Here is a 23,598-nt window from a genome sequence, read left to right on the forward strand (position 1 = left end):
GTGTGTGTGTGTGTGTGTGTGTGTGTGTGAGAGAGAGAGAGAGAGAGAGAGAGAATCTTTTTGGAATCTGCTTGTCGAATTCCAAAAAAGCACTCGCTCAAAAATTACACCCATATTTTAGTTGGTTTGTTACAAAATACTCTAGTATGGTGGTCACACATACCTATTACCACCTAACAGCCTATGAAACGTAATAAAGGGCAATGTTATTGAGGTAAAATCTCTCAAATTAAAACTAAATACCTACTAACATACAATGGTCTATGATATGTAATAAAGACAATGCTATTGAGGTAGAAGCAATCAGAACCTTATACGGATATGAATTATTCCGCAGTCATTTGTAAATGAACATCACTAAGAACTCAAAAATAGCTTCACACAGGCTCATTATCTAGGCATGCAAAGCTCCATTAAAAAATCAAGCTTTGGGTTCCAAATAAGTCATCTACATATTTTCTTTAGCATTTTCTCTTTTAATGTTTTTAAAGTTGTGCTTAATACTGATTTATGAGAGACCAAGAATCTATTAGATACGACTTCATTCTCCACTTGGCATCTTAAAAAAGGAAACTTTTGAAAGCGATTGAATATGGGTTGAGTATCTATAGAGTACCTTACCATTCTATAATAGCTTTTCCTTAAGCTTAAGGAAACTCAGTGGTTGTATAATCTTACCATGCTCATCAAGTTTAGTAGATCCAAGACAATGGCTTTGCCCATCAACATACAACTTATGATACGTAGAGGAGAAGTTTACTGAAATCTAGGTCCTTGAATAATCCTTTCAAGAAAAAAATTGCCTTATGTGATCTCTAAGTGAGATTATATTAAATCATTTCATATAAGGTATTCTGAATGGCTTCCAAAATTATATATTCGCTACCTGCATAGTGCAAAGACACTCTAAAGACGCTCTGAAGAGAAGAAAACATTGAAGGGAAAATAAAGGAAAAGAAAAACACAAATGTACAAATGTGCACTGGACCACCTCTCTTTATATGGACATAAAAAGTCTTTTGACTTTCCACCTTCATGTGCCTTTTCATTTCCTAAACTCACCCTTCACTTATGTACTTAAGATGTTTTGAAAGGATTTTTATTTTTTTGAGATTGGGGTTTTAATTAATAGCTTTGGAAAATTGTGGTGCTTAAAAATCTTTGAACAAGGATTCAACCAAGTGATGAATGCCATTTTGGGGCGAGGCTACATATATTTCTTTATAGTCATATAACGTGTTTTGTTGTTGAATGTGTAAATAATTGTCTTGATACCTATATTGCCACAAATTGGTATGGCAAAACCATAAATAACATTCAAGAAGTGATTGTGTGTTCTTTACCAGTAAAGAGTACCCGACTGGGAAAAATGAAAAAAAGAAAAGAATCTGACATGATATGTTGTCAGCAGCAAGCGAAACCTGAGAACAAGATAAAGGTGATCAGCAAGTGCGGCTGCATCTGCAAGGAAGGCAGGCGGCGTAGAGAGGTAGTGCAGGGGAAGCCATGTGCACTGCCCTTGGCAACCCAGGCGGAGGAGATGAGCAGCACGTCGGGAGGGGAAGAACCTTTTTTTTTAGTACGCAAAGGGCATTCTTTTGCAACCAACGAAAGTTGTAGCGTTGGTTACTGCAGCGGAGGTGTAACCAATCTTTCAAGCGTTCGATTTCGAATCCAATGAAAATTTTAGCTTGTCGTAGCGGGTGGTCGGGACAAGGGTGGGGGTGGGGGTGGGGGCAAATTCTGTCAAGATTCTGGGTAATTAAATGGATTGTCTGCCAATAGGATCGAGTAGTACCCCCTTTGACTAAAAGTAATGACTCTATTTGCAAAGTTCAAGGCGCTTGATAACCTATCTCTTGTTTACTATTAATTTCAAAAGTACAAGATGAGAACTGAGGCTACCTTGCTTACAATGAATGTAGCAAATTGCCAAATACTTATTTAAAGAGTGCAAATACTATAGACATACATATACAAGGCCTTGAACTCAGAACCCCTTGTATGCTGATAAATACATTATATACATGCAGGGCAACTCATCTTGCGAGATTTTGCAATGCAAGGGCAGCGAATACGCGCTCAACAATAGCATTGCCGCTGCCAACCGCAGCAATCTCCTGCAGTTGTGCTTGAAGAGTCTCCCTCATGCGCCCCTTTGTAGAAGCCCTCGTAAATCTATGATGAGCAGAATGGTGTTGATCAAATGGGTACATGCTGCTGAGATGGGAGGTGAGCCAAGCTGCCACAAGCAGGCACGCTTTTTTCACTTCAGCCATGCTGCTTTGCATCCCCTTGGCAAGTGCATTTGATACCAATCTGCCTCCGCCTTGCTCGATGATTGCACATGCCACCCTTTTATCCCATTCAGCTACCATGGTACCCTCTTCGTCCTCTTCTTGCTCTTGTCCCTGCTACATTGTTATTCTGTTTGTTAGTCTCTTTGGAGTCTTTTTTTGTGGCTCATGGATAATGCCATTGCCATTTTCAAGGAAGAATACCTCATAGCTTCTTTAGTTGACTGCATGCAAGAGAGCAAGGTAGTACATATGCATGTGAAGATTCTTCTTTTACCTAGGTAAGCTGCAAGCGCACACATTCCATGCACCAATACTGAGATGCCTCTGCCTATGAACAAACCTCTCCTACCTGGGTACACACGCACGCAATGTCTGCTGGATTGAGATTACACATCACCAATACTGTAAAGCAAAGTGCTTGTGCATGACTGGCAATTGAGATCAACATTTAAGGAAAAGTGAAGAGACATTCATAGCTGATGACCTCTACGATACTCTACATTGTGTCACATAAGCGCACACTTCTATGAAATGAAATGCGAATCAATGATGATCACATAATGTTTGCAAATTTTTGGTAGTAAACTGGTTTACCTTTGATGCCGGGGCAATATGGTTTGCAGTTGAGCTCATGTAACACTGATTGCTTGTGTTCAAATTCTTTTCTTGAAGTGTGGCACCTAGACCTGCCTTTTTGAGTAGCCACGCTTCGAGTTCCTGCTCAGATTCGCTGCGGCCAAGGGTAGACAATACGTGGGCAGCGTTGAAGGTAGCCTCTCTGCTACACTCTGTTAGAAAAGGTGATAGCAAGGCTTCCAGGGCCTCTTCTCGAAACACACTGTATCTTTCCTCGTCTCCCTAGCAATTAGGAAATGTTTAACTTAATAATAGCGTTTTCAAAATTCTATGAGTGTTGATACTACTTTCATTATATGCGCATAATGGTATAACATCTAACACAGATAAATGTGATGATTTATTTAGGGATTTGTCTTTTAAATTGGAAATTGTAGGATCAAGCCCTATGTGAATGTGATGGGTTCTTCTGTTTTTAATTAAGCAAAATATTGTGCCTGCAAGCTTTTGAGTACCAGGAGTAGGTCTAGTTGGAGTAGCAGGCCCGCAGCAGGAGGCTGATTTTCGAGTGAGGCTGTTTGCAGGTAAGCCATAAGAGCGTGCATGCAATTAAGGAGGCCATCTCGATGCAGACAGCTTAGCATCTCTCTTATGCGTGCTTTCCTGCATGCAACAAAGAACAGCTGTTAGGATTTTTTCTGATCTTCCTTGAACGCAACTCATAGAACTTATACGGGCCAATACCTGGTGCGAAGCAGCTCGGTGACAAAGTTGACAGCAGTTTGAAATGCATTGCTGTTGGAGGCACTCTGCTGTAGCAGGGCCACCACAGACGGAAGCTTCACATGGTTGACTATGTGGTGCTTGCATATGTCATCTGCGTGCATGCAGGTGGTGAGAACGAATGCGGATGCGATTCTCTCATCTACACTGGGTGCACAATCGAGACTGTGAAGAAGACAAGGGAGGGCATTAACATTCGGGAAGAGGACATGCTTGCAAGCCTGAAGGCGGGTGTGTGTATCCACTGCTGCCAGTAGCCGGGACATCATCATGAGTGCAAGAGTGCGAGGTTTAGCTTCAGCAATTAGATGGAGGCGGCCATCGAAGGGCCTCCTGCAAGAGCTAGCAATGTAATTAGATGCATTTTGTGTCCTGGGCAAGCCATTGCGTTGGGCAAGGTCAAGGAGGAGTGGCAGAAGGTGAGGAAGAAAGTGGTGGCAAGAGGCAGAGTACTGGGCGGGGTGCAGGAGGTGAAGCAGGAGAGCTGCCTCTGGCAGGCGACCCTGCTGTTGAAGGAGGTGCAATAGTGCGTGTAAAACATTGGGGTCAGATGGAAGCTGATTCCTGGTTGACTTGTTAACTTCTCCTCTTGTCTTGGCATCATAATTGAGCTGTACGAGGGGTGCTGACTCGTTCGAATTTGATTCTTTGGGCCCGATTGAGGCTGAAAGCAAGCATAGTGCCAACCGCTGAGCCTCTTGGAGCTCAGAATTAGCTAGAATGAATAGTAACTCATGCGTTAAGCCATCTAGTATTTGTAGGACTTCCCAATTGCCAGTTACTGAGTCGGGCTCTTTCTCTTTAATTCCTTTTCGTCGTAACAATGTTGCGGATTTGCATTCTAGCCAGGCTTGTGACAATCTGAGGAGTACCTCTTCACATCTGCCCACACCTTCCAGCATATTATTGCTTGATTGAGTTGATTGCACTGCAGCCCGCAGCTCATTTGCTAGCTCTTCTAGCTGGTTAGAGATGGACTTCTGTGCTCTTGTTCCTGCACCCCAAACCTCTGCCTCTATAATGGAAGAAGCCTGCACGGCATTGTCTATGCTGGTGCATTCACTGAACTGGTCCTTGGAGTTTTTTATGCTCAGCGGCCTTGTTTCACGCACTTGGAGGCTGGTGCAATATTTCACTTGCACGTCTTCAGTTTTACCGTCGTAGACCACATTTTGTTTGGCAGAAGCCATCTTAGCGAGGGCTGTCACATTCGAGCGACCACCAACCCTCCTTGATGATTTGATCTGCGACTTAAGGTCTTGATCTGCAGATGCCATCCACCCAGAAGTTTGGTTCTTTTTAGAGCTTTCTGAGTTGCTTCTTTTCATTATTCTGAACATACACCGTCATCATTTAAATGCTGACATCAATTTGCAGATATGGAGAATTAATGGACGTTGTCTTATATATTAACTCACTAATTTTAAAAGGCTTATCAAATGATTATTACCGTTGTCCCTCCACCTTTGTGCCCTCCATACTACTATCACTTGCTGCCATCTTTGTCTGCCACATAAAATTCCAGAGTCACCGCATTAAGCTAGTTTAAGGGTTTAAAAAAGAAACAGAGAGTGCAAATAGAAATGAATGTCTTAAGTGGTTTGAAAACTTGGTGTTTGGCCTCCAGTAGACTTAAGAAATTAATAACAATTTGTGTAGGCCATTATTCAGTATTGCAGCTCTGTGATGTAGTGTTGCGATTGTTGTTAAAGTTTAGTTTGCTTAACTACTATGCCAACTTAGCAATCTCTTTTCTGCAGAACAGTCTCTCAATGTAAAACCATAGTTTGTACTTGGGCGAATATCAGTGTGCGCTAGGGAAACCAAGGACTAGTAGCGGGCAGGTTGGCAACTCGGTTTTGGGATAACCTGATGGATGGACACACTTGAAGCTCGTGCAATGCTTGTACTTTCTAAAAAATCCAATGAAAGGGTGCACTTTGGAGATTGAAGTTGAGGACACTTCGATGCTTGTACCTCTTGGAATGATGCAAAGTAAAGGGTGGCTCTTGGAGATGCTGCATATTTGAAAACGCCAATGCTCTAATCTCTCTTTTTGTCAATCATGGAAAGGGGGTCACGGAGGAACTCTTACTTCTCTTAGGTCTTGGCATTGGGTCTGGTGCTTGCTTGGTATTAGTTAGGAAGAATTCACAATAGGACCTTGTGGAGTTTAATATGTTCAACTCTAGATTTTAGGACACAGAGGCTTGTGTCACAGGGACGGGCACCACGTGCCAACGGAAAAGAACAGAGTGAACAGACTTTTAAAAATTCAATAACAATTGATCTGAAAGAGATGCACGACACATGAGATGGGGAGTGGCGGAACTCCACCCCAAGAGAGCACTGGCCCCAAACCTTGGCGCGAATTTAGTACAATGCCGGTACTCACGCTCTGCACCTTCACTCAGAAGAGTGCCAGAGTGTGAGCCCTTTGCACATATTATGAAAAGTAGTTTACATGAAAAGCTTCAAACTCAAAATCATATGGCCCCAAAAGCACTAGCGTCCAAAAAGCTGCCAGCGCGGCCATCTTGGAGATGCTGCATATTTGAAAACGCCAATGCTCTAATCTCTCTTTTCGTCAATCATGGAAAGGGGGTCACGGAGGAACTCCCACTTCTTAGGTCTTGGCTTTGGGTCTTGGTGCTTGCTTGGTATTAGTTAGGAAGAATTCACAATAGGACCTTGTGGAGTTTAATACGTTCAACTCTAGATTTTAGGACACAGAGGCTTGTGTCATAGGGATGGGCACCACTTGCTAACGGAAAAGAACAGAGTGAACAGACTTTCAAAAATTCAATAACAATTGAAATGAAAGAGACGCACGACACAGAGACGGGGAGTGGTGGAATTCCACCCCAAGAGAGCACTGGTCCCAAACCTTGGCGCCCCTTTTGGTATTTCTTTATATTGCTTGAACTTAGTACAATGCCGGTACTCACGTTGTGCACCTTCACCTGGAAGAGTGCCCGAGTGTGAGCCCTCTGCACATATTTAAAGGCCCTTGGCCTATGAAAAGCAGTTTACATGAAAAGCTCAAACTCAAAATCATCTGGCCCCAAAAGCACTAGCGCCCAAAAAGCTGCCAGCGCGTTTTGCTGAAATCCGTACAGCCTGTCAGCGCAAAATCTGGGATTGCCCGTATAGTCTACCACGTCACCATATCAGCACGAAATCCGAAAATCCGTATTGCTCCCACGTCATCACAGCCAGTGTGAATTGCGAAAATCTGTCCGTATGGCTGCCACGTCATCAGCTCGCCAGGCAAGACTTAGTGTGTATGTGTACTGGCTTTACTACTAGTGACTTGGGCCCCCATCGAACGGGGTCCCATAGGTTGGTAAAACTTTATTGAGTTTGCCCCACTCGTCGAGAATTTGCAAGTTGGTGAGAACTTCTGCTAGTTTTGATTCTTCTAGGGTTTAGGCCCCTCGATCGGGATCTTAGGGTTGGCTCCGTTCTTCAGAGACTTGACACGTCAGCAATTTGTGACAGCTTGGCTAGTAATCCATGCATGGTTTGAGGGGCTTGGGGTTTGGTAGTATACATAAGTTTGGTGTGCTCTATTGTGACTGTCTATTGATATGTATGCATGGCCAATTCGAATCTATGCTGATGCTGTCAATACTTTCGTGTGGAGACTCCTTGAAAGGCGAGGGAGCTTGAGATTTGGACTCCATTTTTGAGGATCTCTCGGGCAAGATTTGTTTGGAGGATTCTTTTAGATGTTGTAGAGGTCACTTTTTAGACAAGTTATTTGGACGAGGTATATTTTCAGGAGATTAATTTAGTTAAGAAGTATCTTCACTCTTGCGGTATGGCTATTAGATACATCAGGATCAAAAGCTTGATGCCACCAACTACTAGGATTGGAAGGTACTTATGTAGGCGGCGTTGGAGACCTACGACCTTATCTTGATGGTGAAGGACGAGATTGATCAGCCAAAGGCTCCTAAAGGATCGTACGACCTTCTCCAAGGCGTTGGAGAAGCTCGAGCAATACCAACGCTCATGGGATCACCTGAATGCTAGGATTCGTTATCGTCCCCCAAAATTGTACAAGCACTTGGACATATTCAGAGTATGACCAAATGCTTGGGAGATCTTGACCCACTTGGACAATGTTTACAATAGAATTATGCCTACGAAGAGAGCTCACCTTGAGGTATAGTTGTTGACTTTGGACCCTCGAAAGCCCAAGACTATGAAAGATCATATACACATGACGCATCAAGTGATCCTTTAGGGAAAATATCATATACACATGATGCAGTAGGTGATCCTTTAAGCAAGAAAGTTGATTTCTTTGGAGGATATGGCTATCATCTTGATGACATCTCATGGGAGTATAGTGCTTAAATTTAGCCTCAATTACTTTGGCTCCTCTACCTTGATCTTCACCAGATACTCAACACTCATACTCGATTTCTGCCTAAGCACTAGGCTCAAACGGTCATTCCTAGGTGATCATTCCTACTTCCTTGACAAAGCCTAGAGGACCTGTCTTTAGTCTTTGGAGGACGGCATGGAGGCGAGTCAAAGGTTGTACATCTTTGCGATACTAGGTCATAGGCACATGCATGTTGGCTCTATGGAGCGAATTGGCTCGACTTGTTTCCAGGGGAGGCATGGCCGATCTCCTACATTTCTTCCTATGAAGTATCGCTATTGATCACATGCCCACACAACATGGTGTACATTTGGTGGGGCTCTAGCCTCTAGCTCCTACAATTGATATAGGTTCCATTGATGCGGCAGACACTGATGGCGCTTGCACGCATTTATTTGCTATTGGTAGATAGGATTTTCTATCTTGGTGCCTTGCAAGTTTCTCTTCAGAGACGGTGTGCTTGATGCTATGGTGTACTGGACCTGTCAGATTCCTTCATCTCTCTTTGTGGCCCCCAGATCCCTCGACTTGTTGTGCAGCCAGGATTTGAGAGGGGGTGTTTGGAGGTCATCTCTAGGTTTTCGGCCTAGATCTAGGGAGAGAGGGCTTCTTTGTGGCTGTGCCCATCCTTGTGAGGATCTGTTAGTGTTTAGGGTTCATGGGATTTGTCCAGATTGTCTCTGGTATGACCGCTGGTATGCCTCTTATGAGGGGGAGTCCATTTTTGGCAAAATGGCTTTATTCCCCCTTCATGTTGTGGTGGGATATTTATGGGCGCTAGGTAGCCTAGCTGCAGCCCTGTGAATGTCCTCTCCCATAGTTGCTTAAGTTGAGTGGTTTGGGACTCTGTCGACTACAAAGCTTATGATGGGAGAGGCAGAGTTGGATTGGTTCACCATCTTGTACATTGACTCTATTCTCAACTCTTGCTCCGTTTGGGCTCAGGCTGAAAGCGCGCTAGTTCCTATGTTTCTTGGAACAAACCATCTTGTAGACTCCAATTGGTTCGAAGGTCTATGGAGGCTAGCAGGGAGGAAGAATGCGAGGGGAGTATGTAAAGGAAAATTTTCTGTAAGGTGCAGCGGAATGAATGTTTGAACTTTGCTCAAGATGAGTGCTCCGAACTGTGCTCAAGGTTCCTTTTGTTCTTATGGAAGGGAGAGCCTTCCGTTCTTAATGAGAGTGCAATGATCACAAACAAAGTGAATGAACACTGTGAATGAAAGTGCATGAGATTGAGAGATAGAGAGAGAAGAGAATACGACACCAAAGACGTTGTAAAACCCTCCTCCGAAGGCCCCACTCTCTATGGCGAGAGCGGTCTACTTATGATTGCACAAATCTCTACAATGCTTGGACTTGCCGACGATGTCGACGACGATGAGAACGACGACGAGACGGGCTGAACTCTGGAAACTCGACGGGCTGAAATCTGCAAATCTTCTATCTGCTGAATTCTGACTCTATGTCGATGACGATGTCGATGGCGACGACGACGCGCTGAAAACGCAGATGTTGAAATCTGCGTTGTCCGGGCTGAAACTGTAAACCTTGCGAAAACTGATCGTGCGGCGAGGAACTGTTGCGGGAAGGTGAGATCTGCGAGGTTCGGGACTTGATCTGCGGTGTCTAAAGGCTGAAAACTGAAAATGCTGATGCTTCTTGGTGTTCCGTCGCGGTGAATCTGCAAAACGTCGGGGCTGATTTGCAAACCAAAAACGCTAGGGCTGAAAACTGTTCTGCTGTCGCCGGATGTCTTGCAAATGCAAAACGCGGGGCTGATCTGCTGTGTCGTGATGACGCCGGGGCTGATCTGCTGTGCACAAATCGCCAAGGCTGATCTGATGCAAAAACGCTAGGTCTTCTGTAGAGAAAATGCCAGAGTAGTCGCGGGGGTTGGTCTTGCTGAGAAGTTGCCTGTTGAGCAAGGTGCTCCTGCTGCCTCTGTTGCCAGAAAGTGATAGCTCTAGTTTCTTATATACAAACTTAGCAAAATTGCCCTACCTACTTTCCAACAAAAGTCACTTAAAAATAATAAGTGAAAAATGTAAAAAAGAGGGAAAATAGGCCTATGCACTGTAAAAATGCTACTGATGGGATCTGACTGGAATCTGATGGTCATGCTGTGTGTAACCAGAGGATATGCATCTAATCTAAGTGTTTGGACATGCACGGTCTGCGAACAGACTCACAAAAGTGCCAGAACACTTCCTAAGCTTGACTGACTGAACCCTTGTCATGCTGTAGCTTGTGATAGACACATAGGGTTGGATGTGTCACGTGATATCCCCTAGTGAGGTACTGGTACCGAATTGTATGGCGTCGAGGGAGATCGCCAATAACATCCGGAATGCTGGAAAGGACTCTTCGCCGACCCACTCTGATGCGTGGGTCGTGCGATACTTGAACTTCATAAAGGTCTGCAACGCTTGCTTCTTTGGGCCGCGCCGAAAGCGACACAAAGTCTTCTGAGGCTCCTTCGATGCTTCAACTTCGTCTAAAGTCATGCTTCTTTCTTCTTCAAGAATCTTCGAGGCTGAGAATTCCTGAAACCACTTCCAACACAAAAACATGAACATACCTATTCCATGTAAAGTGACTGGAAAAAATCTTGTCTTCCTAAATGACTGTGCATGCAATGTAGATGAACCAATAGACGGAGTGCCAAACCGTTCACCACACACACACGAAAACAATGAGATCGAATCTTTCTCTTATGATCTAAAGCAATCAACTGTGGCAATTCACAACGGAAATGCCCATGCTTGGTGCTCATACTTTCATGTGCTCTTTCTACAACTGTGTCGTGCCAAGGAAGAGACATGGAATGTGACTTCCTTGAATGCAAACTTTTCAGCTTTTCATGAACAATCCGCATACATTCGTGCTCGTTCATGAGTGAAACGTGCTCAATGGACAATATGTCATGCCTAAGAAAAGGGATTACATGAAGACGCTGACAAAATACAGGAAACGATCATGAATGAAACACTCGACAAATGCGTGCTGACGAATCATTTGAACACATAGTACTTCCTGTGAGGGTTCTTTGGATCTAGGCTCGAGAGCAAAGATCGATTCTTCTTGAAGGGGTTCTTTGGACCTAGGCTCGAGAGCCAAGATCGATCCTTCGTGATTGATTGAATCTGTAACGAGGTTAGCTTCGCTGGAAAAAGCATCAACTAACACATCATCCTTGTGAACAATCACATCATCTTCATGCAAATCATCATGCTTGTGAGAAATCACATCTTGATCATGCAAATCATTATGCTTGTGAGAAATCACATCTTGATCATGCAAATCATCATACTCATCATTATCATCCAAATCATCATGCTTATCATAATGCAAATCCTGTGTTTTATGCTTTGGAGAAGACGAGATCGAGAGAGTCTCCTTCTCCTGATTCTGTTCAAACTGCGCCTGCACAATTGAAAAGAGTCGCAAGAACTCTTTCATGTGTTGGTCGCCCTTCTCTTTTCTTACTTTGTTCTCACGATCAAATTCAGATTGTCTTTCTTTGGCTTCCAATCGTGCTTCACGCCTTATGGCTGCCATTCCTTCTTCGTATTCACGATCTATGGCTTCCCTTCGTTCTTCGTAGGCCTTTCTTTCTGCTTTTCTTTCTTCGCGTTCTAACTGTCTTTCCATAAACAATTGCTCCAACTCCTCCATAGGAGTTAGTGCAATCCTTGGTGTAGATGGGGGAGGGTGAGGGTCGGAAAAACCTCCTGGTGGGGAAAATTCTTCTTCGCCTCTCTCATGCTCATTACCTCCAAGCGAAGTATCCATTCCGCTTCGAGTGATGACCATTCTGAAGTCGTGGGTTCTTGTGGTCTTGGGTTCTTAAGTTCATAAGGAACTTGGGTTCTTGGGGGTCTTGGTTCTTGGGGTTCTTGAGTTCTTGAGGGTCTTCTTTTGCTTGCAATTTGTGTTCGAGAAGGATCTTCTCTTCACCCGAGTTCTGCTCTTTCCCGCGGGCGCACCCCTTGGCGGCCTTGCGCTCACACCAAGGTTGCTTTTTCCCACCTCACATCGATTGGCTAGCCGCCAAGTGCCCGGTCCGCTCTCAATGAGTGAAAAGAGGCACAAGGGGAGGCTGGACAAGCCCTTCTTTCTTGGGTTTCTTGTCACTCTTCAAAAACACGCTTAGGAATCGACACGCCCAAGTGAACTTGGGTTCGTGCGACCTCAACAAGCAAATTTTTTTTCTGTGGTTCTTTCCTTGAGTGATACAGAACACTGCCAAAGCTTTGATACCAATGTAAAGTGCAACGGAATGAATGTTTGAACTTTGCTCAAGATGAGTGCTCCGAACTGTGCTCAAGGTTCCTTTTGTTCTTATGGAAGGGAGAGCCTTCCGTTCTTAATGAGAGAGTGCAATGATCACAAACAAAGTGAATGAACATTGTGAATGAAAGTGCATGAGCTGAGAGATAGAGAGAGAAGAGAATACGACACCAAAGACGTTGTAAAACCCTCCTCCGAAGGCCCCACTCTCTATGGCGAGAGCGGTCTACTTATGATTGCACAAATCTCTACAATGCTTGGACTTGCCGACGATGTCGACGACGAGGAGACGGGTTGAAATCTGGAAACTCTAAGGGCTGAAATCTGCAAATCTTCTATCTGCTGAATTCTGACTCTATGTCGATGACGATGTCGATGGTGACGACGACGCGCTGAAAATGCAGATGCTGAAATCTGCGTTTTCCGGGCTGAAAGTGTAAACCTTGCGGAAACTGACCGTGCGGCGAGGAACTGCTGCGGGAAGGTGAGATTTGCGAGGTTCGGGACTTGATCTGCGGTGTCTAAAGGCTGAAAACTGAAAACGCTGATGCTTCTCGGTGTTCCGTCGCGGTGAATCTGCAAAACGCCGGGGCTGATCTGCAAACCAAAAACGCTAGGGCTGAAAACTGTTCTGCTGTCGCTAGATGTCCTGCAAATGCAAAACGCGGGGCTGATCTGCTGTGTCGTGATGACGCCGGGGCTGATCTGCTGTGCACAAATCGCCAAGGCTGATCTGATGCAAAAACGCTAGGTCTTTTGTGGAGAAAACGCCAGAGTAGTCGCGGGGGTTGGTCTTGCTGAGACGTTGCCTGTTGAGCAAGGTGCTCTTGCTGCCTCTGTTGCCAGAAAGTGATAGCTCTGGTTTCCTTATATACTAACTTAACAAAATTGCCCTACCTACTTTCCAACAAAAGTCACTTAAAAATAATAAGTGAAAAATGTAAAAAATAGGAAAAATAGGCCTATGCACTGTAAAAATGCTACTGATGGGATCTGACTGGAATCTGATGGTCATGCTGTGTGCAACCAGAGGATATGCATCTAATCTAAGTGTCTGGACATGCACGGTCTGCGAACAGACTCACACAAGTGCTAGAACACTTCCTAAGCTAAACTGACTGAACTGACTGAACCCTTGTCATGCTGTAGCTTGTCCACGGACACATAAGGTTGGATGTGTCACGTGACATTTTCTTATGCTAAAGAGTTTGAAGATTCATGCAAAGGAGCAACAAATGCAAATGCGCAACAAATGCAAATGCGCAGGCAGTGGGGAGGAGGGGCACCAGTGAGAAGGTGAAAGGGGGGATGATGGTCCCAGGAAGTGGGGGGGGGTTGGGATGGTTGGGGCGAATGGGTAGCATCAGAGGAGGGTGATAAGGTGCGGATTTGAAGGGGGAGGTCATAACAGAGAGAGGGACTGGGTTTACCAAGGTTCACTATGTGGATTAAACATTTTGCCACCTCCTTGTTGAAGTTTGTGAGCAGGGATCAATGTCTAGCAACTGTCAGTATTACTCTCAAAGTTATCACCCTTACACCAAAGCTTAAACTGTCTTTCCCTCTTTTGTCCTTTTCATAAGCAATTGAGAAGCATGTATGTGTCCTGCTTAGCTGTTAAACATAGCACCCTCATAAACATATATGTGCGTTGTCCTTAATTACTGCAAAAATACTCTTTGCTTACCTGGCAAGATCTGGTGACCCGATTTGCAACTTTGTGAGAGGGTATTGTTGAATACTTATTAGTGTCTGATTGATTATCATTGTCTTTGATAAAATCGATAAGCCTCTTTGAATGGGCAGAATGCGAAACAGCACCGACTTGTTCACATGTGGTTTGTACATAATCTTTTTTACAGCTAGGGGGTGGTAGCTCTGTTGGTACATGACTGGTCATTGAACTGCTGCTCTCGGGATCAGGTGTCAGTAAGTAATTTTCATTTAATGTTTCTGCTGACTGGTTGTGACCTCTCATTGCTGCTTTCACTTTAGAACGTTTATTCAATGTATCTAGTTCTTGTAGCATAGGCGAAGATGCAGTGTTCACTACATCTCTGATTGTAGTTGCCTTTCCAGATGCATACGAAGTCCCAATAATTTTCTCGTAATTGGCTGCTGGAGTGCAGGCATCTGTCTCCTCCTGTTCACAGAAATCCTTGCATGTTAGTTGTGGAGGGTTTTTATTTATTGGCCTGTGCACGCACACCCACGCACAAGCACAAGCACAAGCACGAGCACGAGCACGAACATGGGCACAAACAGGAACGCGAACATGAACATGAACATGAACACGAGCACGAGCACGAGTGGGAGCACGAAAGCGAACTTGAACACGAACATACGCACATGAACACACGTATAGGCTGTTGTTTGGCCACTTGCCTTTGATCTGAGTGGATCAATGACTTTGGGGAAGTCCTTGTTGCAGAGACGCAGCAAGCTGGAGATTGGACTTGAGGGACTTGTGTAGCTTCTGTCCTGCTTGCTTGTTTTATTGTTAGGAACCGTTCCAAATACTGCATCAAACCTATATAATAGAGGTTCCAAGGGAACCAGCAATTGAATCATTATGGAATTTTAAGATTCAAAAGAGAAAGCTTGTAATTGACAGATTGTACAAGATCTTTGGCACTCAAAAAGTTTCATGTTGGTAGTCTTGCATGCAAAAGACCTGAAATCCACACTTTTAAGCGCATTGATTCTGTACATACTTACATGCACACTCACATGCAATCTGTTTTCTGTAGGAGAATCTGGAGTGACTGAACAATAGGGCGAGCTCATTGCCATTGATTTTAAGGAACACATATGATTCTGCTACAATATGTGGTAGTTGTAAAGGTATATTTGAGCTGGGTTTTCAAAGTTCACCTGATTGAGCTTGAACATGCAGGAAATTTTTTTTATAACATGTAGGGTTTTGAGATTTTTCTTCAAAACAGTAAGTTTTGACGAAGTGAGTTGATTGGTATCTTACAGGCTTCTCCGGAGCTGTAAAGCATTGGTTCCCGTCCATCCTCTTCCAGACGTAAGTTTGCCATCAACCTCATCATCATCATCAACCTCTGTGCAAATGTCTGGTGCGGCAGCTTCTTTGATAGTGGATGCTACTGCTTCATTGCCAATCTCATTGCCGGCCATTCTATGGTGCACCTCAACTTTGGTATTCTCATTTTGCAGCAATTTCCATGTACCTGAATCTCTGTCACAGGAAAATCTTCCATAGTAGTTGACAATCAGATCTTGATAACGCCTTGCATATTGTATGGTCCCTTCATCTAGGGACTGCTCATAGAGGTCAGAAAGAAGTTTTACTTGCATGTTCATCCTTTCTAGAAGTTTAGCCTGATCATGCTGAATGTGCATCATGTTGCCCCTTTTGCTTAGTCTCATCCCTGAAACAAGGTCCAGCAACGAGTTTGCCCGAGAGACGACAGAATTTGCTGCCCTAGGACTAGTCAAGGTGTGGGCTATTTTAGGGGAACAAGGCTTGGAGTCAGCTGAAACTGAGGGCGACCTGGAGAAACTGCTAACAATGTTTGCATGCTCCTTCTTGTACCATGCTTCTACAGCAGAGAGATGGGGTCGAAAGAGCTGGTTCCATAGCTGTGGAATAAAGTTTTGGCGGGCATTGTTTGGGGACACTATGAATGCTTCCAGTAGATGTGAAGCAATGAGGTTGCTGGTGCTCTTCCTCAATTTGCACACCAAGGCTAGAAACACATGTGCCAGTCCAAGGATGAAGCTTGCATTTGGCACGCGCACACTCGACAAGATGGTGGTGGGATTATTGTTGAGCTCTAGTTGTATGGAATCTATCAAACTCTTCAGCATTTGCTCTGCATTCTTCAAGTGCTCTTCAATACTTTCCTTCTCACCTTTTTGGAGACAAGTTGAAGCCTTCTCGATATGCCTGTTGAATGAGATATAAGTTGAGTGATCCAGTGATGTGGGCGGAATTCGTGCATGCATAGTTGCAAGGTACGCGGGCGTTGTCTAAGCGCCAAGGCATGTGTGCTGTGCATGGTTGTGCACGGATATGTACGTGTCTCTGCATTCAAGTTTACTGAATGCTCTCTTTGGCACATACGCATGCAAATAAGCACACACAAATTGAAATTAATAGATATTATGGCTCAACAGAAAGCCATCATAAATGATAAGAGGCAGTGGAATATACCGTATTCCCCATGTCAGATATGTAAGCACAGTGTGTGAGCTTTTGAGAATTGATCCTGTGGCTGCGTCATCATCGTGCCCAAGTTTGGCACCCTCAAGGCATTTTGATTTAAGCAGTTCGAACCTGTCTTTCTCAACAAGGAGTGATGTTGCAAACCCATTAAGGATGGAAACGACTATTTCCGGTGGAAGCAGCTCGCCTTGCAAATGACATTGGGAAACATTAAAATTCAGGCTTTGTTGCTACTGGAAATGATTTTGCAAGTGTCATTTGCTTGCTTTATCATGACTTAAAACATTATAAGAAGTCTTCTCTTTATCCATGTATATAGCTGTATACTAGAAGAGTATGGTATACTAAAATTGGGTTTTTATTGAAAAGTTGAATGGGGGGAAATCAGTTGTTATGCTAACATTGCGACTGCTCTTTCTATAGGAGCTAGTTCAAGAAGGCGATAAAGAGGCATACCTTGTGTACTGCGAGCTTCTGGGGCGGTTTTTGCTGCTGCTAAGTTCGGCAAAGCTGCAGAGCATAATCCTAGAGATTGGCTTTTGGATTTAACACCAGAGTTAGAAGAGGCAGGAGGTTTTGATATGGGAGAAGCTTGTCCACTTAGTCTGTTGAACATACTGCAAGCTCTCGTTGCCACTCTAAGCTTCAATGGTGAGCTTCGGTAGTATCACAATCCGCTTACTTTCTTCTGCACAGTTGGGGTAAAATTTTGGCAATTAGCATCAATGAGAGCTGAACCAACAGGAGTACTACTTGGCCACTGGCATGGGACTTGATCGATTCTTTATTATTTTCTGTTAGTTGCAGTAGGATTGAACTGCAAGAGCTGCTATTAAGGCTGTTGAAATCGAGGAACTTTAAGGTATAGCAGAAAAACCAGAATGCTGCTTGAAAGGTGCAACTTAGGGAAGACTTGCATTGAATATAGAATGAGTGTTCATTTAGTTCTTTATTGTATGCTCCTGACAATTGAAAAGGGTTCTGCAGGTAGCCACCTCATAGTGGGGGTGATTTGAGTACTGAAGAGAGAAGCGAGGCAAGCGGTTGCTCTGAATTATCTTCTGTGAAAGTGTTGGAGCTCGACCATTGGCCTCTTGCTGGTATATTTTCTCTTTACCACGCCGATAGAAGCCGGCGGTTTGTGTCGTGCTGGCCATGTGAGCATGTGGCCATTTGGCAGATTCTGTTGCTTGTAGGGATAAGTCAGCTTGCAATGTCGGGAGGAAAGAGTAGTTGGAGAGGTAAACTCGGCAAATTAAGGTTACGTTTATAGCTGAAGGAAGAGAGTGCAAGGGTGAAGCAGTAAATTCTGAACAAAGAAATGTGTGTGCGTTGGGAGTAGAGTGTGCATGTGGCAGCTGGCGATGGCATCTATGTAAAAGACAACATGGATTGAAGCTTGCCATTGCAGTTTGATCATTCAGGGCTTTACTAAAAACATTTATTCAAACCAGAGAGAAAAAGGATGTGCTTGAAACTTTCCCGATTTTTAGGTCATATTATGAAGGATTTGCCGGTTCTTACTCTAAAACATGTGAAATTCTACCAATTTTCTTTTAGGCTTGCCGGGAATTCTCCATTTGAGCTCATTAAAGGTCGTTATTTTGTGGGCGCTTGTTTGATGTTTGTGGGTAGCAGAGTAAGCGCCTCCGTGCGCATGAGAAAGGGCAAGGTAAAGTCCGCATTATTGGTTTGATTAAGAGTTTTTCCAAGAGATTGATTGAGCATTATGAGGTTGATTAAGAGTATTTCCAAGAGATTAATTGAGCATTAGTAGGTTGATTAAGAGTATTTACAGGACAGTAAAGGAATGTCCTTGTGCAGCTTTTTTCAAAAGCAAAATGCAGCAAGTGTGAGGGCGGTAGGTTACTGGTATTATTATTTGACTGCGCAGTGACTGGAGCGAAATCTAGAGGGAGTGGGCCTTTGGGCACGGATGCGTCATCTCTAATTATATGAGTATGTACCTCTGGCTTGTTGTGCCGTGCTGTCTTGGCTGCGCTCATCAAGACGGCTAAAGTCTCTCTCTCGCGCGCGCGTGTGCGTGCGTGTGTGTGTGTGCGTGAGAGAGAGAGAGAGAGAGAGAGAGAGAGGGCGCTCTCGTGACCCCCAGTTACTGGTATTTCAAAAGTTTAAAGCTCGGGAAAAGGACCCCAAGAACTTGAAGCGTCCTCATTCTCAAGTTATGGACGATGCCCTTGCGGAGGCATTAGGGCTACGGAGCGCTTTTGATAGCTCATCGTGCCGAAAACCTGCAGCTATGTCATGACATGGCTCGGTGAAGCACATCGCGCTCGCGTAGGGCCATTTCAATTTGCCGTGTAACAAAACATCAGGAACATCAGTGTGGTTTCAAGACAGTACGTGGGGGTGAGAGCGGACATGTAGCTAGCAAGGCTCGATCTTGAGTCGGATGGTGCGCAAGATGTTTGAAGTCACTCGCGCTAACCACTACACAGGAAGATTTATAAATTTTCTCATGTAGGGAAACAATCTTTTTCAGTGTTTTTCATACAATGCATAACATCATGAGCTTCTGCTCGAGAGGCAACGCATACCTAGCTAGGTACAATTGGGGGCAGGGAACCACCGCCCCCCCCCCCCCCATCGGGCCGGTGGTCCCTTGCCCCCAATCATACCTAGCTAGGTATACGGTGCCTCCCTCACAGAAGCTCATGATGTTGAGGTAAGTCACAATGAGGGAATTATCTAGAATTTATCCAAAACTTCTTATGCTATTGAATAGCAGGTGTTCATCTTTTGGAGGGCGGCTCTATCTTTTATCGGGGCCGAGGGTGTTGTTATGGGGGTTTTACCCTTAAAATAAATTCGGGATTGGGATGGGTGAAATTTGTCTTCCATCGTTTCATAAACTCAACCCTAGTTGTATTTAAGAGCAGGGGTGGCTAGAGCATGCACAAAACAAGCTGCTAGGAACCAAAGAGCGTAGCTGAGTTGGTTGAACCTTCGTGATGTAACCCCAAGGTTGAGGGTTTGGGTGTCATGGGTTGCGGTGTTACCAACTTCTCCATTGGGGGAGTTGTTACCATTGTATGGCCCCTTATGGGTGTGATGTGTATAGCAAGTCCCATTAAAACACACGTATACGTAAAATGTTATTCTTGCTAAGTTTCAATCCAAGAAGGAATCTGGTAAAGATTCCCTATAATGAGGGAAGTATGGAGCAAATAATAATATTGGGTACAGGGGTTATTGCGCAAGGTTGGTCGAGTTTCATTGATCCCAGTTCACAAGGGTCTAAAATGTCCTTCATTAAAGGGACCCCTTCCTCTCCAAAATAATGAGGAAGTATTTTCAACTATGGTTCACCACCAAGTTAGTTATAGATTTGATGGAGCATTGGTTTGTAGATGATTCTTATGATGCCAACACTTTTTGGTGAACTTTTTACAAAGACTTTCCTAGACTTAAAAACAAGAAGGTGAAGGGTCACGTTGGCATTCTAAAACAAGTGAAAGGGTCATAGTGGCTTTCTAAAACAATTAATTAGGTCTCCCCAATTTCGGGGAAAAAGTAAAAATGCTTGTATTAGTTTAGGTTGATTCAAAGATGATGACTTTTAGAATGTGTATCACTAAGGACTTGGAAAGTCAAGCTTGGTTTAAGGAGAATCTCAGAAGTCCATACTCCAAAGGGAAAGTAAACGTGGCGTCACCATCAAAGGCTCTTTTGTCTCCTCCCCCAGGCTAAGGCCAAGCGAGCTCACCTAGAGGTGAGGCAAGGTTGCATTGACGAGGGATCCCAAGGGAATGGTGCGTAGGGACGAAAAATGGAAAATGGAGGGGGAAAGGGGCAGAGCGACGTGCGACATCAAGCGAGATCCTTCTGTCTCCTTGGCTCCCCAAATTCTTTGCACCCGCCTCCAACTGGGTCTATCTTCGCCCTGCTACTGAGAGAGAGAGAGAGAGAGAGAGAGAGAGAGAGAGAGAGAGAGAGAGAGAGTCTCTCTTGCCAGCGCACAACAAGCGAGACAACACGACTCCAGATTAGGCAAGCTGATCATCGATTGAAATATGATATCTTCTGTTTCAGTAGCAGTAGAACAGAGCTCTGCCATGGGTTGATCGTACGAATTATCTGATCTTTGAGAGTGGTCATCACATCGTCAAGCATCCGAAGTACTCTCTAGCTTGATGATCTGCGAAATATAACCAGGGTTTGAAAGGTCTCCGATAGTCCTTTCCAGTTCTGCCCAGCCTGTTGCTGCAAGGGCAAAGAGTGCAATTAAGAATTGGTGTGAATCTTGAGAATTAGGCATGGGGACGTGCTGCATATCATTTCCATGAACATTGAAGGATGGTCGATGGCACAATATACTTGGAATCTGAGTTAGGAACACCTTTTAATTTTTTTGATGCCATTAGAAACATAAGAAGGGTCACGTTGGCATTCTAAAACAAGCCAAAGGGTCACGGTGGCTTTCTAAAACAATCAGAAAGTGATAAAATCATTAGGTTGTGTTTAACTAGAATTATATAAGTGAATCATTGTTCATGAATGTCTCTTTTATTAAGCGACTGAGTTTTTTCCTTGTAAAGAAATACATCGGATATACTAACGAAATTTTTGAAATTTGTAAGGTTTTTGAATTAAGTTCTCACATAATGGTCTTTCTTCCCTTTACCATGGTTTGCTCATTATATATATATATATATATATATATATATATATATATATATGTGTGTGTGTGTGTGTATGTGTGTATAAAATAGATAGATATATATGTGTATCTATGTATGTATATGTATAAAAATTACTAGAATTATGCAAGGTAAAGCTTGACTTTAGCTTTCTAAAAGAATAGAACGCAAGAGAAGTTAAGCCAGGTGAGGATGTGAAATGAAAGGTGAAATAAAAAGATCCATTCAATATTGTAAAACAAAAATTACATTAAGGTAAGTCTCAATCATCGCTGAAAACATTAAAAGCATGCCTAACTCAACTCTTGTCTAAGCTTTCTTTCAGAAAGCCAATAAAAGAGATGGAAAAGACCTTAAATGAAAGGACCCATTTAGAATAAAAAATATCAAAAAAGTTAAGAACATATCAAGCATTTAATGCTTAGATGAAAAAGCCAGATGTATGGCTAACTCCCATAGGAAAGGTAACATATGTTAGAACGGAAGAGAGATAGGGTAGAGGAGCAGTAAATGGCCGGCCCCCATCTGAGAGCTGGCTTGCCCTTAGTATAATGTAGAAGTATGTAACCAAAAGAGACCCACTTGCACACCAAAAGTGCATAGCTTGGTGGTAACGTGCATGGAGCGGATTGGTCGTGGCGAGGGTTCAAGCCTTTTGTTGGCCGTTTTGTCTCTAAATAGCCCCCCGTTTGGGTTGCTACTCGCCCTTGAATTTTTTACACAAGAATTTAGTGTCGCTTACAACGCGCTCGTGACAAAACTCCATCGACGACAAGATTCTTGCTGCAATCAAGTTGACGCACAAGCTTTCAAATGCGCCATTCCCTGCTCGAAACAGTAAAACATAGCCTGCACCAAGGTTATTTCAATCTCAGCGTCTCTATATTGGCTCCTCTACCCTAATGGCTTCTATCCATTACTTTCACTTTATCCATCCCTTCTATTTAAAGAATCCAATGTCTATAGGCAAAGGCACCTCTCTCTCTCTCTCTCTCTCTCTCTCTCTCTCTCTCTCTCTCTCTCTCTCTCTCTCTCTCTATATATATATATATATATATCGAGAGTCACTCATCAGCCATACACATACTACATCACATGTAACTTTGGTCCCATAGGTCATATTTGACCTCCGAAGACGATAATAAAATCTATCTATCTAAATTTAATAGCATCGTCTTGTCCCGACATATATATATTCTTGTAAATAGGATCAAGGAGAGGTCCTCTATGATACACCTTGGCTCAGTACCCAAAGTACGAGCATACATGGTAATTGTGTCCATTATACTCCCTCCTCTTTCAACTTTGAACTTCATCTTTAACACCTCCTAGCCTCCATCTAGGGCTTCATAAGTTGCAAGTCATTTATGTTTACCCAAGGGAATTTTGAAAGCCTTATCGCCAATGTGTAAATTCGGGCAATGTCTAGTCCAAAAGTATGAGTCCAAGTTAAGTAATTAAAGCTTGCAATATGATATCCTCGAGAAAACCTCATGTAGATACATTGGTAGAGAAAAAGTTTGAGTAGAGGGTAACTAGGGTAGACGTTGAAATAAAGAAAAATAAATAGAACGAGAACAATAATTTGGTACAAAGAAGCTTCAATGCCTCCATCGTACAATATAATGTGATGAAGCAAACATACATAATCAACAAGCCCAAAATTTATATGGAACCTTCTCAAAGGCTTGTTTTGATGCTTGTTCTCTTGTTTTTTTTTTTTGCAAAACTCACAATTGTGAGTGTTGGGGGAGAGAAGGGGCGCCATTTTCAGTCCACACCAACTACCCAGGCGCCTGGTCACTGATGCTTGTTCTCTTGTTTTAAAGCTTTGATTCATTCAAACCCTTGGACAACAATCAAGAAGAGTAGGTGGGCATCAAATCTTGTCGTAGCTCACCTTGTCTTGCATACAAAGAATTCAAAATATCCTATGTATGTTTTTGTTGGTTTTGCTATGTGAACGTGTGGAGTGATGAAACACTCAACGAAGTGCACAATTAAGCACTAGTTGGGTCAGCTATTATGCACCATGAATTGATACATGCCTTTTTTCACACAATAGGTGCAAAGCCTACACAACGATAACATCCTATTGAACTTGCTCAAGAGTGGGCAAAACAGTTGTAGTAGCAGAACTGTTGGAACTTGTATCATCACTCACCGACCCTTGTCCTTAAAACTTGGCCGTACATCATGACCTTGTAGAATGTTCTAGATGATCTTTGCAACAAGACCACGTTGCATCATTCAAGCCCACATATACTAGTTGCCCCCATTCAATTTGTCAAAAGGCAACAGCAAAAAGCATTAGTGTTGTCAAACCTAGGGAATGATTATAGAGGAAAAATTGCACAAAACTAATGAGTCATTCATGCTAACCAATACTAAATA

General features: G+C 43.5%; 1 protein-coding gene and 1 long non-coding RNA gene across 3 annotated transcripts; one reads left to right on the plus strand and one right to left on the minus strand.

Moving 5' to 3' along the window:
* Positions 1–1,831: 1,831 nt before the first annotated feature.
* LOC147449616 (putative E3 ubiquitin-protein ligase LIN) lies at positions 1,832–18,129 on the minus strand. 2 transcript variants are annotated; one of them, XM_086522024.1, is made up of 10 exons: positions 17,000–18,129; positions 16,532–16,730; positions 15,329–16,264; positions 14,734–14,878; positions 14,036–14,491; positions 5,110–5,165; positions 3,621–4,991; positions 3,392–3,539; positions 2,895–3,158; positions 1,832–2,414 (listed from the first exon to the last, which is right to left on the minus strand). In XM_086522024.1, the coding sequence occupies exons 1-10, from the start codon at positions 17,157–17,159 to the stop codon at positions 2,040–2,042; spliced, it is 4,110 nt and encodes a 1,369-aa protein (XP_086378150.1). In that variant the 5' UTR covers positions 17,160–18,129; the 3' UTR covers positions 1,832–2,039. The 2 variants fall into 2 exon arrangements, with proteins under 2 accessions (XP_086378150.1, XP_086378151.1); XM_086522025.1 differs by having other exon boundaries at positions 1,832–2,411; positions 17,000–18,125.
* On the plus strand, positions 14,152–17,103 carry LOC147449617 (uncharacterized). The gene is made up of 4 exons (XR_015189447.1): positions 14,152–14,277; positions 15,099–15,192; positions 15,331–15,498; positions 16,967–17,103. It is a non-coding gene; the product is annotated as an uncharacterized LOC147449617 (long non-coding RNA).
* Positions 18,130–23,598: the final 5,469 nt, after the last annotated feature.

This window comes from Adiantum capillus-veneris, chromosome 10, assembly GCF_014529385.1.
Source record: "Adiantum capillus-veneris isolate H3 chromosome 10, ASM1452938v2, whole genome shotgun sequence".
NCBI lineage: Eukaryota > Viridiplantae > Streptophyta > Polypodiopsida > Polypodiales > Pteridaceae > Adiantum > Adiantum capillus-veneris.

Coding starts and splice junctions, on each gene's coding strand:
- LOC147449616 (XM_086522024.1), bottom strand. CDS start 17,159: ATGTTCAACAGACTAAGTGGACAAGCTTCTCCCATATCAAAACCTCCT. Junction 16,265..16,531: donor TATCTGACATGGGGAATACG/GTATATTCCACT, acceptor CTCATTCAACAG/GCATATCGAGAAGGCTTCAA. Junction 2,415..2,894: donor ATATTGCCCCGGCATCAAAG/GTAAACCAGTTT, acceptor ATAACAATGTAG/CAGGGACAAGAGCAAGAAGA.